Source organism: Helicoverpa armigera, chromosome 9 (genome assembly GCF_030705265.1).
Source record: "Helicoverpa armigera isolate CAAS_96S chromosome 9, ASM3070526v1, whole genome shotgun sequence".
NCBI classification, from domain to species: domain Eukaryota; kingdom Metazoa; phylum Arthropoda; class Insecta; order Lepidoptera; family Noctuidae; genus Helicoverpa; species Helicoverpa armigera.
Window position 1 is genome coordinate 5,299,905 of NC_087128.1, and position 14,969 is coordinate 5,314,873.

The following is a 14,969-nucleotide window of genomic DNA, read 5'->3' on the forward strand; positions in this document are numbered from 1 at the left end:
TTATTATCAGAAACTCGTCATGACACCAATTACAGACTTTTATTGTTTAATCCTTTTCAATTTATTTGACACATCAAAATAAAGACGCATTAGAGCTATGATCTCAGCTGTATCTTTTATTATTTTTCCTCTCCAACCTGTCCATCAAACACGGTCAATTAGTCCAATTGTTAAACTAGTTCTTCTAAACGATGACAGTTTTGTTTTAACGGTACACGCACAGCTTCGTGGAGTAACCTTCAAAAGAGAGAACGTGGCGTCGTAAGCACGTCCAATGTGCCAACTCTTTTTTATGTAGTTGTTTCGCAATTTTTTATAAATAATTTTGCCTTCGACCTTTGTAAGCCGCCCAATTTAGCCCGATTCGTATTCCTGCGGCGGGCGGCGTCGTGTGCTTTTCGTAACTTGTGGTTCAGCAACGCGCGGGCGCAACGTGATCGTCATTACATTAGCACCAACCACACACAGCGAGTACAAACTGCTCCTAAAATACTCATTCATTATACAAATGTATTATAAATATTCGCATTAGCAAATGCAACATGATTAGTGTTCCTGGAAGTTAGCTTGATATACGCGGTACCTGAACTCAACACTCACTTATTAATAGTATCTACCTAATGAGTAAGCATTTCAAGTATAGAATTAGCTGCAATAGAGTTTTTGGACATTGCAATATTTACCTACGCAGGTACGACTAAATCGTTGCAACGCAAAATGCCTCTACAAATATTTATTTCACAAATACTTATTCATAATGATGTGCATAATCGAAATGTCACGCTCGTGGCTGTTGTAAAGTACTACCTACTGAAGAAGCTCAAATCTTTCAGTAACCAAATAAATCGCAAAGAAAGTAATCAATTAATCTCGATTCTAATTGTTAATCAGTAATTACAAACTCAGTAATGAAAAATGTAGGCGAGTACGGCCCACATTTCTTGTTGCATTGTTTCCTTTTTCAAGTGAACCGTTAACATTGTCAATTTCTCCGCTCACTTCTTCGTTTATTCTGATTACAAGAAGGTGTAGAAAGCGTCGCAATGCTTATACAACCTTTTAACAGCGCACGTGAGCGACAACGACAGGGTACGATTTTCCAAGTCTCTGCAGATTCGCGATTGCCACTTTGGCCAGAGTTCACTGACCCCGTTGGCCCGTTCTACGAAGATGCTCACAATTTTGCAAACCGGCGCCAACATTACACGACAATAAACATAGTGATGCGATCTTCTGTGAACATCGAGGCGAGTAACCGTAAACGCGCAAATGTAAGGTGGTGCTTATCAACAAAGTAGTGGCAGGAAGGGTGCGTAAGCGCCGGTGCCAGTGCGGCGTTACCGGAACGGCTGTCCGCAGCCTTTCACGCACTTAATTTGGCAGGACCCCCTTCTCACCGCGCCTGCCGCACACCTCCTCGCCCCAACACTTGAGAGAAAGTAGCTAGCCTACGCAATGCTAGGGTCAATGACCGTACTCGAAAATGCTTACTTCTGACAAAAGTGACACATTAACAGCGAGCATTTCATATTCAGCATGTGCGGTCAATTTCTTGCACGGATGTTGAATGGTCGATGCGATTAGGTCAGGCTGGTGAAGTGGCCTATATTGGCGGCAGGCATCGTGGGCGGCCACGTAGGCAGGCCGCACCACTCTGTACCGGACTTCACTCCTTATTAATTAATTCCGAGTTACTCGACTACCTACTGTGTTGGAAATCTTGATAGGTTTCCTACTGCTGAGCAAAAAGCATCAACCTGTCGTAACATTGTAAAAAGTCTACCGAAATAATGGGCTATATAAAGGAAAAGTTTACGGTGAAGATTCGTATCTTTTTATAACCAAATAAAAGCTGCTACATAATGTTAAAAAGATGCGAGTGTTGACTTGTAGAAACTCATGAGCTGCCTTCGTAGTATCCGATCAGATAACGAAGGGCACGCCCTAAATCAGGGCATGATCAGGGTCATCAGAAAAAGTAACCGTATTAAAAATATAACAGAATAGTGTTCCACTGGTCCACTAAGCGCATGTCGACGCGTACCGCCCCGAGGCTGCGGCGATTCGGTAACATAACTGAATTGAAACATAATATCCTACTATTATTGTTGTTATACATGCTAAGATTCACACTGATTATAATTATGGAAATAATGGCTTTCTAAAACGATTTATAGTGCTCCAATTGAAATGAAATGCTGTAGGTCAGGTATGCTAACGGAGTTTTTGTATTCGGTTGTTATGGTTTGTCATAAAATTTAAATAAAGATGTTCGTCCGCTTCGGAGACATTTCCCCAGTGTGTATCCGGTTTTACGCCTCAGTTAAACTTAATTAGATAATTAAGTGTGAAGCTCTGTTATTTATAGACGGGATTGATTGATCGACTGTTTTATGTGGGAGTTAGTTTTGGTAATAGGCACTTACACTGATTAGATTAGACACAGCAACATAAAATGATCGGTGTGTGTGTGTTTATTAATCAACTAAGAACCGCAATTTTATTATTCAATTATACATACCTAAGCTCAGCTATTTAAGTGTACCTACATTCTCAGGAAGTAGCCACATATAAAGTTGAAATAACTTTATCAATTATAGGTATCTAAATGATCCAGCATAATAATGAGCAGATCACGTACGAACACTCCGTAGGTACTTCATCAGATAACACAGTTGCATCCACATCTGCGCACTTGTCCATCTGTCCGTGCAATCAACTGGTAATTTATTGTATTAACTTGCATGAGCAATGAGAACTCCGTCTTTACATAGAGGGTGGTATCTCAAGAACAAGTGAGCACGTGCCATGGAAAAACACAGAAAACAAGGACACACTGCAATGGTTCATTCAACCGGATGTTATTATTCAACGAGCGCACTGTGATGAAACTACGCAAATCTTCATTATTACTAACAAAGAGCGCCGTTTCGAAATATTGGACCACGTACAATGTCTAAGGGCACGTAGCGGGCCCTTTGGAAGCCGAAATATGCGAACTGCAAACGCAATGGACGACGCAAGCTGTTTGCCGAATAAGTACGTAACATGATTTATAGCTATAAGCAGCTTTCGTGTCGCTGTAACATATTTTCAGTAAATTACGGCCAAGTACGAGTTATTCGCGTGGTCTGTCATTACTAAATACTAATGTACAACAATTTATTGTGAATATTTCGTTAACTGTAAAACATGAATTTTCAAGGCCGTATTGAGTACGTGCGCTGAAGTTTACATTTGAATAACTAATAATGAAAAATATTGTATGTTATTTATTTTAAATATTGTATTGTTTATTTTTTGTGAAAAATTTTCCTTGAAGCTAAAATAAAATTCTTTACAGTGTTGTTCGAAATGAGATTGTACAGAAAAATAAAAATAATTAAAATTGGGAAAATTCCCCGATTATGATTTCCATCTGTTACAATAAACCTTGGTTTGATGGAAATAAATAAACTGCGCAATTGCAATAGGAAATTATTAATGGGTAGATTATGTACATAATTAAACCTGTGGACATAGAATACAAAGCAAAGACAGACAGATACGAAAATTATACCTAACAAGTACAACCTAGTAACAGTACCTAACAGTAAAAAATGCACCAAAGCATTGTCGACATGATCCTATTTCCTAATCTTTCTCCCGTATGAAATTATTATTAATATGAAATCACGTAGAGATAGAACAATTTAATTTAACTTTCACATCTGCATAGCCAAAGCAAACATGAAGCGAAAACCCTCTGAACTTCTGCCAACATTGGTATAATCCTGAAAAGCTCCAATGCAGAGTGAATATGAGAGAAAATCGATTCTTTCTAAGCCTTACATGACTGGCAGGAGGTGCAGATTATTAAAAAAAACCTTCATATAGGTTCATGTCATGATCGTAGCTACAGGCTGTCAATGAACATAGGCTAATGTTATTATTGCGCACTTCAAGTTTATTCGTACCCAAAGGTGTGCGACTCTCTCTCTCTTCCTACTATTCAGCAGCTTTCCTGATCTTTCTTCTCCACTTCGCTCTATCTACGACATCGCTCTGGGATTGCGACTGCTGAATCGATTTCCCTATTTGTTTGAAATTGAAAAATAAGAACAGTTTTCACAAAGCACTATTGTCATAAAAGAAATCGGCATCACGTACTTAATAAATAAATGTTTATAATATAAAAGCTATAAACTTGAAACATAAGCCGCACATTTTTATTTAAATACAAATGGGAAAAGTTTCGTGACTAAAATATTTAAACATAACCTCGCGCTAAAAGAAAATCGAACGGAGCTAATTCCAGCTCGTAATATATTAGTTTTAATATTTAAATAGCCATTTAACAGCCTCTCGATGTGCCATCTGTAACAACAGATGAATATTAAATGGCTCCTTTCAATAAAATGACTTCATCAACTTAGTAATAGAGCTACTTCAAACGAGTTTCTGATTTGAATATTTCACAACTTTGATAGTTATTAATTTTAATCTAAAGCTCTTAAGTTATTTTATGGCAGAAAAATAAACGTTGAGGTATTGGGTAATACTTTAACAAAGTGACAAATTAACACCTTTTCCTTAACAATCACTTTGTTTCTGAATTTGATTTGCAACAAATTATAACGTGTCGTTTTATTAACAAGTATTCAATAAGGATAAATTGATTGCTATCGTTGTAGGTAGTAGGAAAATAGTAGGTAGATATATTTTCAATCCTTGAACCCGTAGCGTGGAGTTATCGACCCATATTACATTACCAATGAGCAACGGATGCTGACATTGTAGGTAATATAACGTAAATGAAGCAATACCTACTTACTATATAATATTTTTTTCTTCTTTCTGCAAGGCAATTAGCAAGCTCTGAAATTACCTAGTGAAAGAATCTTAAATTAATTTTACGAGGAAGGTAGACTAGGCTAGGCTGGGTACGTCACTGGACACGCTAGAAATCCTAACATGGAAACCTAATTCATTCATAAGACACGGGAATCAACCTGTTAACGTCCTTAGATAAGTCGCCTAATTGGACTAATCTGGATACTGGTTTTTCATATCAATATCCCATATCCCGGCTATGGAACACATCGGAACTTTTTATATTAAGCTTACAAAGAAGTTATATTTCCAAACTTAATAAAGTAAATAGAGGGAAGGTTTGCCAAGATAGGCTACAAGCCTTTGACATTACAGGCGAAATATGAAACTTGCTGATCCTTAAAAATTGTTCAGTATTTTTCAGTGCCGCTTTAAAATTTTTCAGTTTTCTCTAGAATTTTATGCCACGTCTCAGTATTATGAGTATACTTTTGCTTGACTTTCAAAAGTTGAAAAATGTTCTGCTCGTTTACACAATGCCTCATAAATTAAGCTTTTTGCCTCTGAAACCTTGTTTTACGACGTTTATTTAGGCTTACTAACACAATAATAATAAAATGCACGCGATGTTTACACACGAGAAAAAATACCATCTGACCTAATCATGGTACTAATTTAGGCATTTTCGGACACGATATTATTTTTATAAGTCCCTATCGTTCGTATGTAAGAAGGTACTAAGGAACACATATTTGCATAGGATTAATTTCGAACAAGACGTATTTTTCAATATCTACAACAGCTTTATATTGAACAGCGTATGAAAATGACTCGCACCGTAATAACGAATATTTCAGAGATATTTTTTATTGCAGTATTCATATATTTGTACCTTTTCAGTTTTGTTTATTTTTGAAATGTTCATGATCAACCTGTAAAATACTCGTCAGGAACTGAAACGGCAATCTACTGGGGCACCTTAACATGATTTATCTGAATATGGTGTTCAAATGTAGGTAGTGATGAAATGAGTAGAGAATCCATGACGAGCTCACCAACTTCAACGTAACCATTGTTGCCATGCCACCCACCATTGAGCGTACACGCAACATGATTAATATGTTACCTATGCACCGAGTTTATAAATAATACAGTTTAAAAACAATGAACGGTACGTCGTTCGTAGCGTGGAGAAATCTAAACATCACAACCCTAAATAAATTGGTATTAGTATGCATGCCGTAGCGACAAACGCAGCCAAAATCGTACAGCCATGATGGTGTAACCGCGTGAGTGAGGTAGTAATGGACCGGGTTCGTTCGCCGATAAAAGCGAAAGTGCTGCGTTCAGTGGGACAACGACCGGCTCCTGCGGACAGCCCTGTCGGTTTCCTGCATCCAGGTCATCATCATCAAACATTGGCGACTGCGTCACCGACCTCTTGTTAGTCAACGCGCCCACGCGCTCACTGGCTGTCCACCTGTCTTGTGTTTTGTTTGGTATGTGCTTGACGATAACGATAACATTTTGATGATTTGGTAAAGATTTGCTTGGAAATGGACTTATTATGAACCCAGACTTCAAAGAGGTTTGACTACGCTTCAAAAGATGGATTTCCCAAGAGCCTTAAAATTCCCAGAACGCTTTAATTTTCTGAAGACGTTCACCATATCGAATTTTGCTTTTGGATTTGGATGTTATAATATAATAATGGTACTCATGTTTTGATCGAAGATAATATTGTTTATATCGGATGAAAATGGACACATACTTTGTGTGAGGTCAATGAACTACTCAGATAGGTACATTAAAGTAAAAGGTTTTTCTTTGAGAGAGCTTTGTAAAGTACTAAGACGTGACGAATGACGATATATTTTCCAAGAATCCTCTCTTTTTCAAATTTCAAGTTTGTACATTTAATATACAGGGTTACTGGTAAGTAGACCGCATCCTTTCAGGAGGTGATAGTATAGGTCAATACGGACAAATTTGACCCTGGGATACACTGGGCAAAAGTTAACCCGTTTCAAGATAATCGAATTTTAAGATCTTTTCTTTACAAGTCGTCTAGGTACACGTATACATTTTGATTACTTCGGTCTACTTGCGGTCTACTTACCAGTAACCCTGTATATGTACATAGACGGAGCTACGAAAAGATGAACCCACAGCTTTTTAAGAAATCAGCACCTACAGTTGTTACTATAGGTAGGTACTGTTAGACTTCCTCCATGCTTTATCATCACCGTTTCATCTCGCAGTAAGGAGTTACGATTTCGATTGTGTAAGATAGCTTTTTTTATATTAGGTGCATATTTTGCAAACTCTACCTCCCGAGCAAGGCAACAACTATGATATGTGTAAGTTATGGGTAGTAAGGGGTATCCGGCAGTAAGACGTTATCAAAGAAAGCTGTAATTTATTTTTAGGTATTAGATAGGTATGGCATCTAGTCAGTTAACTATTTAGTCAAGCTTAGTTATTCTTTGTTTTATTACCCATCCCAGGGCACTTTTCAAAAGAAAAGTAACATCAGCTGATTAAGACTCTGGAGAGCTTTCAAGCCAGGTCATGTATTAGCCGTTAGTAATATTACAACAATTCTGAGTGGCCCGACGACGCGTGAATATTTCATTCCTTGTCATCTCATAACAGGACGCTTGATTCCTATAAATATTCAAGTCGTGAGACGTCCATTAGCCCCAGTTAAATTAACATGGCCTACGAGCTATGAATTTTGCAAAAAGTCGAGTTTGGCAATGTACGCCGACAATGCTTCGTTTATATGCAGGCACATTACAAGTTGCTTCAATATAAACTTGCCTATATGTAGTCAGGTTCCATTCTGAAGTACTGAAACATCAACGAGATGTTTTTGTATAAATATCTGTTGGCCGAAGCGCCGGGCGGCGCCGCTTCGCTCGTCGGAATTGTGAAAACAACCAATTTCATTGTAAGTAATATCGTAAGCGCGCTCCCGTCGGAAATGGTTGTTGACATTCATGACTTTTCCGTTCCGAAAACAAGTCCAAATCTTGATGCAAAATATATGAACTGCACCAAAACTAATTATACTACGTGGTATAGTCTTGTGCCTATTTTACAGGTACATCCACTATAGATAGGTACTTGGTAGACTATTGGCAGAGGTCATGGAAAATTGTAGAATTCTCCCCTTTTCTTTTTTTCTTCTTCTTTTTTATGAGTTTTTTTTTGTTTATTTAAATATGGTAGGTATACCTTCTTATTTAATTATTTCAAATTACATATGCCTATACAGCCATTTAAAAAATCCCACCTTCCTTACGGCTCAAATACAAAAGTCAATATAAATTCACATTTACTTAACAGAAAATCAGCTATTCGGAGCACCGTTTAGTTTAAGATTTCTTACTCATATCAAGCCAATAGCCAAGCGCCTGCTGAAAATAATAAAACGTACACAGCGAGCGAGAAATATAGCTATTTAACTCTGGCAGGCGCTTTGTTGTCTGGCCTCGAACCCCCACTGCATCGATCCCATCACGTCTAGTATAAAGGTTTTTATCGACTAAACGCCGAGTTTCTCTTAAAAACGTTTTAAATTTTGAATTTTGCAAAATTGTTCTTGTAGCACCTATGAGAAGCCATAGCAGGCCGTAGGGCACCTGTCCATTACTCATGACCGAAAGTTTATTAGATGAATCCATAGATAATATTGTGATCATGTTACCACAATCATGAAGGCTGTCTAGATTGCCAGTCTAAAAAGACTGCTTGATTTTACGAGCGGCTCTCGAACAGCGCGATTTTTACAAATTACAATAGAGGGCGTACGCGTAGCTATTGTTGTAGCAAAAATGAATTGTATCGATACTTACCTTTACCTCGTATCTGATATCAAGTACCTTTTAAAATGGATCAATTTTCAAGGAAATTGCTCGAGTTGCTACAACATTTTTAGCTATGTATTTATTTGCGTTAATTCATGTACAAAGTTAACGTGCTTCTCAATATGTAGCACTTTGATATTAGCCCCATACGCTAATAACTGATTTTAAATAATTCACCCACTTATACATAGTCTTGAAATACACCATAAAGGTATCCTGTGATGACGTGACTTCGCGTTGTAAACAGATTCCCAAGGATCTATTATCAAGTTAGTCAGCGCCTCAATAGAATTTGCACAGCGTAATTTGCAAGTAGACAGGTAAATGTCAAGTCATTTATGTTTACCAGAGTAAGATCATCGAGTTGGCTGAAATAAAACAAACATCCGATAAACAAACAACGAAGACTTGATGGATGATAGTGACGCATTCTCATCTATGTTTACTGCATTGTTCAAATTTCCCTCTTGCCGGTGGAGACAGCTAGTCGCGTACCTGTCTAGTGTCTGGTGAGCGCAATCGTTACCGAGGCGCGTCGGTCTGCATCGGCGGGCATGCGCACACCAACCACACTCGCGTTCGACCAAGTTTAGTGAGAAGCGAGGAGGAACGGCACTGCACGCTGGCTGCGAGTGGTCGAGTCGCCGCCGCCGCGCCGCGCCGCCCGCACCCGCAGTCCTCCCGCCGCGCCGGCTCTGCGCGCTCCACGCTAACCGCACCATGGTGAGTCATTGCTACACTGCGAATCTATTCATTTACGTCGACCTTTAAAGTTTACATCCAGATAAAAATAAAACGACGCGCTCCAGTTAATATAACCAAATGTCACTCCGTAAATCCGCTTGTTGAGAACAGATGCTAGCGACTCCTGTCAATAAACGGCATTAACCTAATTATATAGCGTTAGATCATACTAAAAGAAATCGAGGAAACTGCGTGTCGATCCTAGTGAAGGTCAACCGTTAAAACAACTTATTCTCACGATCTAATGCAATGTAAATATATATTTTCAGGTGATGGACAACCGTGTAAACGAAGATAACGAAACAGAACACAACTCATCAATTTTTATAACAAATTTTCAAAATGGAGACATCATAAACTATTCACTTGTTTTGATAAAAGGAATTATAACAAGAGGCAATTCCAATAACAATGACAAACTTACATGCACACTGAAAGGTGAAAACTTTCAAAATAAATCGGAATGGAGCGTTTATAATGGAGAATTTAAAGTGATAATCGAATTAAATAGAGGTGAAAATATAATTGAATTGGAATATGCAGAGCAGCAACGGAAAACACTGCTCCTAGATTATACACCAAGAAAAACAAATCTTCGGGTAACCCCAGTTTACATAATATGCCAGGGCCACGATGGATGTTTTCAGAGCCCGCCGGATATTGATAATTCAATAGAAAGTGCTTGTTCTCGAATAGCTCTGGGGTCAAAGTTGATACAGAGTTTAACAGCTGAAAAGCTTTTTGAAAGTGGAATCGGAAGAAAAACATTTCAACTTGAACATGAAGTCAATCCTAAAAAACCTGAATGCATTGTATTTAAAAGCAGCCTCAACGTTAACAAGGCAAGAAAAATGAAACAAACAGAATTATGGTCACATTTTGGCAGAGAATTGATGCTTTCTGATCTGGGAAGTAATGAGAGAAAGTTCCTGGGATTCATATCTTGTACGCGATATAAAGGTACTGACATAGATAAACCTATGACACATGAAGAAATCATATCCCTTACCGAAGCTTATGCTGCGCTAGGAGGAGGAGGCTTGGCACTGTTCGGAACTGCTTGCCTATACACCTGGCCAACGACAGTAGAAGAAATAGTACCCAAATTCTTAGATGCAACACCAGTCAATGTAAGACGATTTATGGATGACAGCGGTTACCGTGGAACCCTAGGAGGATGTTTTGCTACTACTCTTGGATCAGTATTCCACGAACTGGGACATACGTTTGATCTGGGGCACACGAAAGATGGCATAATGGGAAGAGGTTTTGACAACCTAGATAGAGTTTTCGTTGTTGGAGAAAAACGGTCAGCTATAGTAAAAGATAACATGAACAACTTTAGTGGAAAACCAGTACAACATTCCACGGTATCATTACAGCGCAATATAAGTGTCACGATGAATGTCGCAGAACCATTGCGAGTTTTAGGACCAAGAAGTAAAACCACCTTGGGAAATTTTGCTGCCATGTCTAAGTCGGACATAATAAGAAGAAGTCCTAATGTCACTCCTATAACCAGGCCTTCCAGTGTTTATTCCAATATAACAAACAGACTGACAGATTCAAAGAAAAATATTAATCGAACAAATGGAAATGATTCAATTTACTGGACCCGAAATTGTGCAGTGTTGTTATCTTATCACCGGTGGTTCAATAATGAGTATGGAAGAGAAAGGCAAGCAATTACAAGATATCTGAAATTTGATAAGAACAAAATGATGATAATTTCTACAGCTGGTATTAGAATAGTTGAAGTAAGAGATGAGTCAAACGGAATGGTATTGGATTCATATGAATTTACAAATCTTGTGCCAGAAAAAAGATTCTTGGTTCCTTTTACATTTTCACCAAAAACTAAAGTTTTGACGATAGTTGTTGAAGATGATTTGGGAAACGTGTTGAAACAGACATTTTCATATTAAATAGAAGGCATGACAGTATTAGGAAAGTTGACAATAAAGTGAAGAAAACTATTGAAACAAAGCGAATGAAGTATTATAAATAAAAATCTCCCTAGTCTAGAAATATTTTTAGACAAAAAACATCAACAAAAACTGTATAAAAAAGTGAAGAAATAATTAGTCTAGTGTGTGTAATAAACGTACTTTATTATTCGGCAACCCCATATGATAGTGGGCAACTGGAAAAGTGACGTTTCAGACGTTTGTTTTGTGTATTTCTGAAAACGAATGATGTTTCATTCTTTTGATAATATTAATCAGTGGAACGAGTCATATAACAGTTTTGTGAATGTGTGTGATATATTTGTAATAAATTAGTTACTTAACTAAAACAAACAAGTGCTATTGATCTAAAAATGGCAGGCGGCTCTTCGGGTGATGTTTGTTTTTTTCATCGTGTAAAACATTTTCCGCCAGTTATTAATGGAAGAATTAATATAATCGAATTTTTAGAAGCGTCTACTGGTTTAGTATCTATTGTGGGTACGTATGTGAGCAACATTTAATTTATTTTTCTTTGTTTGATTTGCCGGAAAGTATTAATTAATTTTTGAAACAATTACAGAACGCCTTGGCACAGTATTTGGTCCTGTAAAGTATGACATGCAAGGCAATATCGATGTAAGTACCTAAGTATGTATATGAATCACATCTTAAAATAATTCATTAGTCATGGCTTACAAGACATAAAATTTAATTCAATGTGGCCACGGTTTATGTCCTCAATATCATTTGGATATATATTATAAGATATTTTTAACTTTATTTTTCAGAAAATTAAAAAGCTTTACACATATGACAAAAACTCTTGCTTACTTGAATTGATGCTTGCGGAGCATGCAAATACGAATGGCAAGCCCACTGCAGCAGAAGGCGTACTGTGGCTTAACAGGTTCGTAATCATAGTATTCAAATCTTAAATTCTATGTTTCTAAAGATTACATTTTGTTACACCTGAATATCTGGGTCAAAACTTGAATAAGTATATGTTTTGAATTTTATTGATTTGTCATTTCCATTGGTATTTATTTAGAAAATGCATAAACTCCTACTAGCATCCTCTTAATATTAAAATAATTATTGATCTTTATGCAATTTTTACAAATGAAACAAATTAATTAACTTACTGCAATTTCCAGGGCTCTTCTATTTTTTGAAATAGTGTTCACACAAATCCTTAGTCATCTTCAAGCAAATGCCCCTGAAGTGAACATGAAGAAAATATTCACAGTGGCATATGAAGGATCTGTCAAAAAGTATCACAACTGGGTCACACAACAAATATTTGCTGTGAGTAACTGAGTATTTGTATACAAAAATATAAATTAATTTGCCATCTGATCTCTCTAGCCCCTATTGTAAATGCTATGTCAAACACATCTAATTTTGCAAATTAAGTTTAATGATAGTTACTCTATTTCACAAGATTTGCTATATTTTTTCTTGTGTAAAATAATGTATGTATTTTTATTGTTTTCAGTTCATCTGTAAAATGTCCCCATCTTTTCCACAAGTGGTAAAATCATTTGAAATGGAAAATGATTTGAGTGGATTCGAAACCAAAATTGAAAGTTTCCAAATAACTCTACATTTAGTTAGATGTAAAATTGATGATTTCTTTAGAGAAAACAATATTATTCCAGAACCAAAACCAGATGCTTAGTTATTACAAGCAAAAAGGTATTACTTAAATTCCAAGTATATTTTTTTATTTTAAGAATAATTTAATTAAGGTATGACAATTATATTTGATATGACTAAATATAAATTAATGAATGTGTTGAATGCTAAATTGTAAATACATATGTAGTATTAAATACCAAATATTGTATTACGATAATGCCTAAGAGTGTACCATAGTGCTGTGTTAGTAAGATTAGAGTATGCGCCTGAGGCTAATTCATGAATTGAAAAGATGAACATAGATTATATTATTTACTATTTCATGTCAAATAGCACCAGTGCAATGCATTTTAATGTATGGTAGTCCAGTCAATTTTGTTTATAACTTTAATTTTATTATTAGACAAAATAATATTGAAAGTCCAGTGCCTTGTGAACTATTTGAAGGCAAAGTAACCATTTTATAAAAGACTATCCAAACATTTTACCAAGAGGTTATATTTGATACAATTATGTAATGTAGGTTATAGTTGAGTTGTATTGTGTAATACCAAGGAATGGTATTAATAGAGGTGCTCATTGTATGGTTTACAGATAGATTTTTGTGTGATATCCTTATCCATAATCAGTTGAATTTAAAAACATGAGTGTATTTATTATATTTAATCTTTGATAATTGCTGTTATATCTCAATTCTTAGTTTAGGTTAAAATTATGTTTACAGACATGTGTATCCATTAGTATTTAATTATTATAGATTGTTATACTAATTTAAAATACCAAAGCTTTGCTTTCATACACTTTCACTCTTATATTCAAATATTCAAGTCCTAAATTAAATAAAAGTGAGCATTTAATGTTGTGCAACAACATAATAAACTTTTTTCAAGTAATTCTGTGAGTAATCATTACTACCTTTGCAGTAGTTATTTAAATCATCACAGAGGTTGACTAGTCTTCTGTACAAACAGACAGAATGTTTGCAAACTATACTCATCTTAAATCTACCAATTCATCTTCGGTAAAAAATACTTAAATATGTGGTTAGTTTCACAGTAGATACCAAGCAAAAACAATAACCTGCCATTTCTTAGTTACAGAAATAATCCGTTTCCATTCTAAATCACTGTTCCTTCTCTAAAAACTGTAAGAAGTAAACACTTTTAGCATGACTGGATGCTTGTCTCAGTGCTGTGTAGCTACATATGATTTCTGCAAACGTGATCAACCACAGCATAGCATGAAGTGTTATCTCCATAGGTGTACTCATCAGGAACGGGTTGAATAGGAAAAAACTGAGGAGGGGAATCTGCATCAGTATTGTCAGCATCAGAAATCCTGCCAATTCTGGTACCTGAAATTGAAAAAAGTATATATTGGTGAGGAAATAACACTAAGTGAGTCTTTCCGTCAGTTGCACAAAGCTCCATTAAAGTTAAAGCTTCTTTAAATCTTTGTCAACAATGTAATGGAGCTTTGTGCAACTGACGGTTTAGATCTATTGCCACTACTTAGGGCCTTACTACAAAAACTTTAAACCCTGTTTTACACTTGTCTAATAAAATTTTGGTTGTAAAATGAACCATATGTCAACGTCATAATTTGACATTTTTTTAGACAAGGCATAAACTGACGTTTAAAAGTTTTTGTGGTAAGACGGTTAGTGTCTGTTCAGACAGACCGGCTCAGACAGGAGAGCAAATTCTTATAATGAAAATCGATTACTTAGTATTTGTAGTAAGGATTATTATTGCATGTGCACTGGTTTTCTCAGTAAGAATGCTTGAAGGTGCTTGGTGTGAAATAACAAGGGAAGCCGATCAGCTCCAATCACATACTTTTTCTCGGTCTTGCAGACGTTTGGCTCCGATTGCAAGCCCTTTCAGCTGATCTGCGAGCCGATGTCCTCTGAACCGGTCTGTCTGAATGCACCCTTAATAATGCTTATTTATCT

General features: G+C 36.4%; 2 protein-coding genes across 2 annotated transcripts; both read left to right on the plus strand.

Annotated features, from left to right (window-relative positions):
- Positions 1 to 9,160: 9,160 nt before the first annotated feature.
- On the plus strand, positions 9,161 to 11,353 carry LOC110375719 (uncharacterized). Its single transcript, XM_021333960.3, has 2 exons — positions 9,161 to 9,407; positions 9,698 to 11,353. Exons 1-2 carry the CDS (start codon positions 9,405 to 9,407, stop codon positions 11,351 to 11,353), a joined length of 1,659 nt encoding a protein of 552 aa, XP_021189635.2. The 5' UTR covers positions 9,161 to 9,404.
- Positions 11,354 to 11,738: 385 nt separating this feature from the next.
- On the plus strand, positions 11,739 to 13,908 carry LOC110375722 (glycolipid transfer protein). The gene is made up of 5 exons (XM_021333963.3): positions 11,739 to 11,875; positions 11,958 to 12,013; positions 12,166 to 12,284; positions 12,532 to 12,682; positions 12,873 to 13,908. The coding sequence occupies exons 1-5, from the start codon at positions 11,749 to 11,751 to the stop codon at positions 13,053 to 13,055; spliced, it is 636 nt and encodes a 211-aa protein (XP_021189638.1). The 5' UTR covers positions 11,739 to 11,748; the 3' UTR covers positions 13,056 to 13,908.
- Positions 13,909 to 14,969: the final 1,061 nt, after the last annotated feature.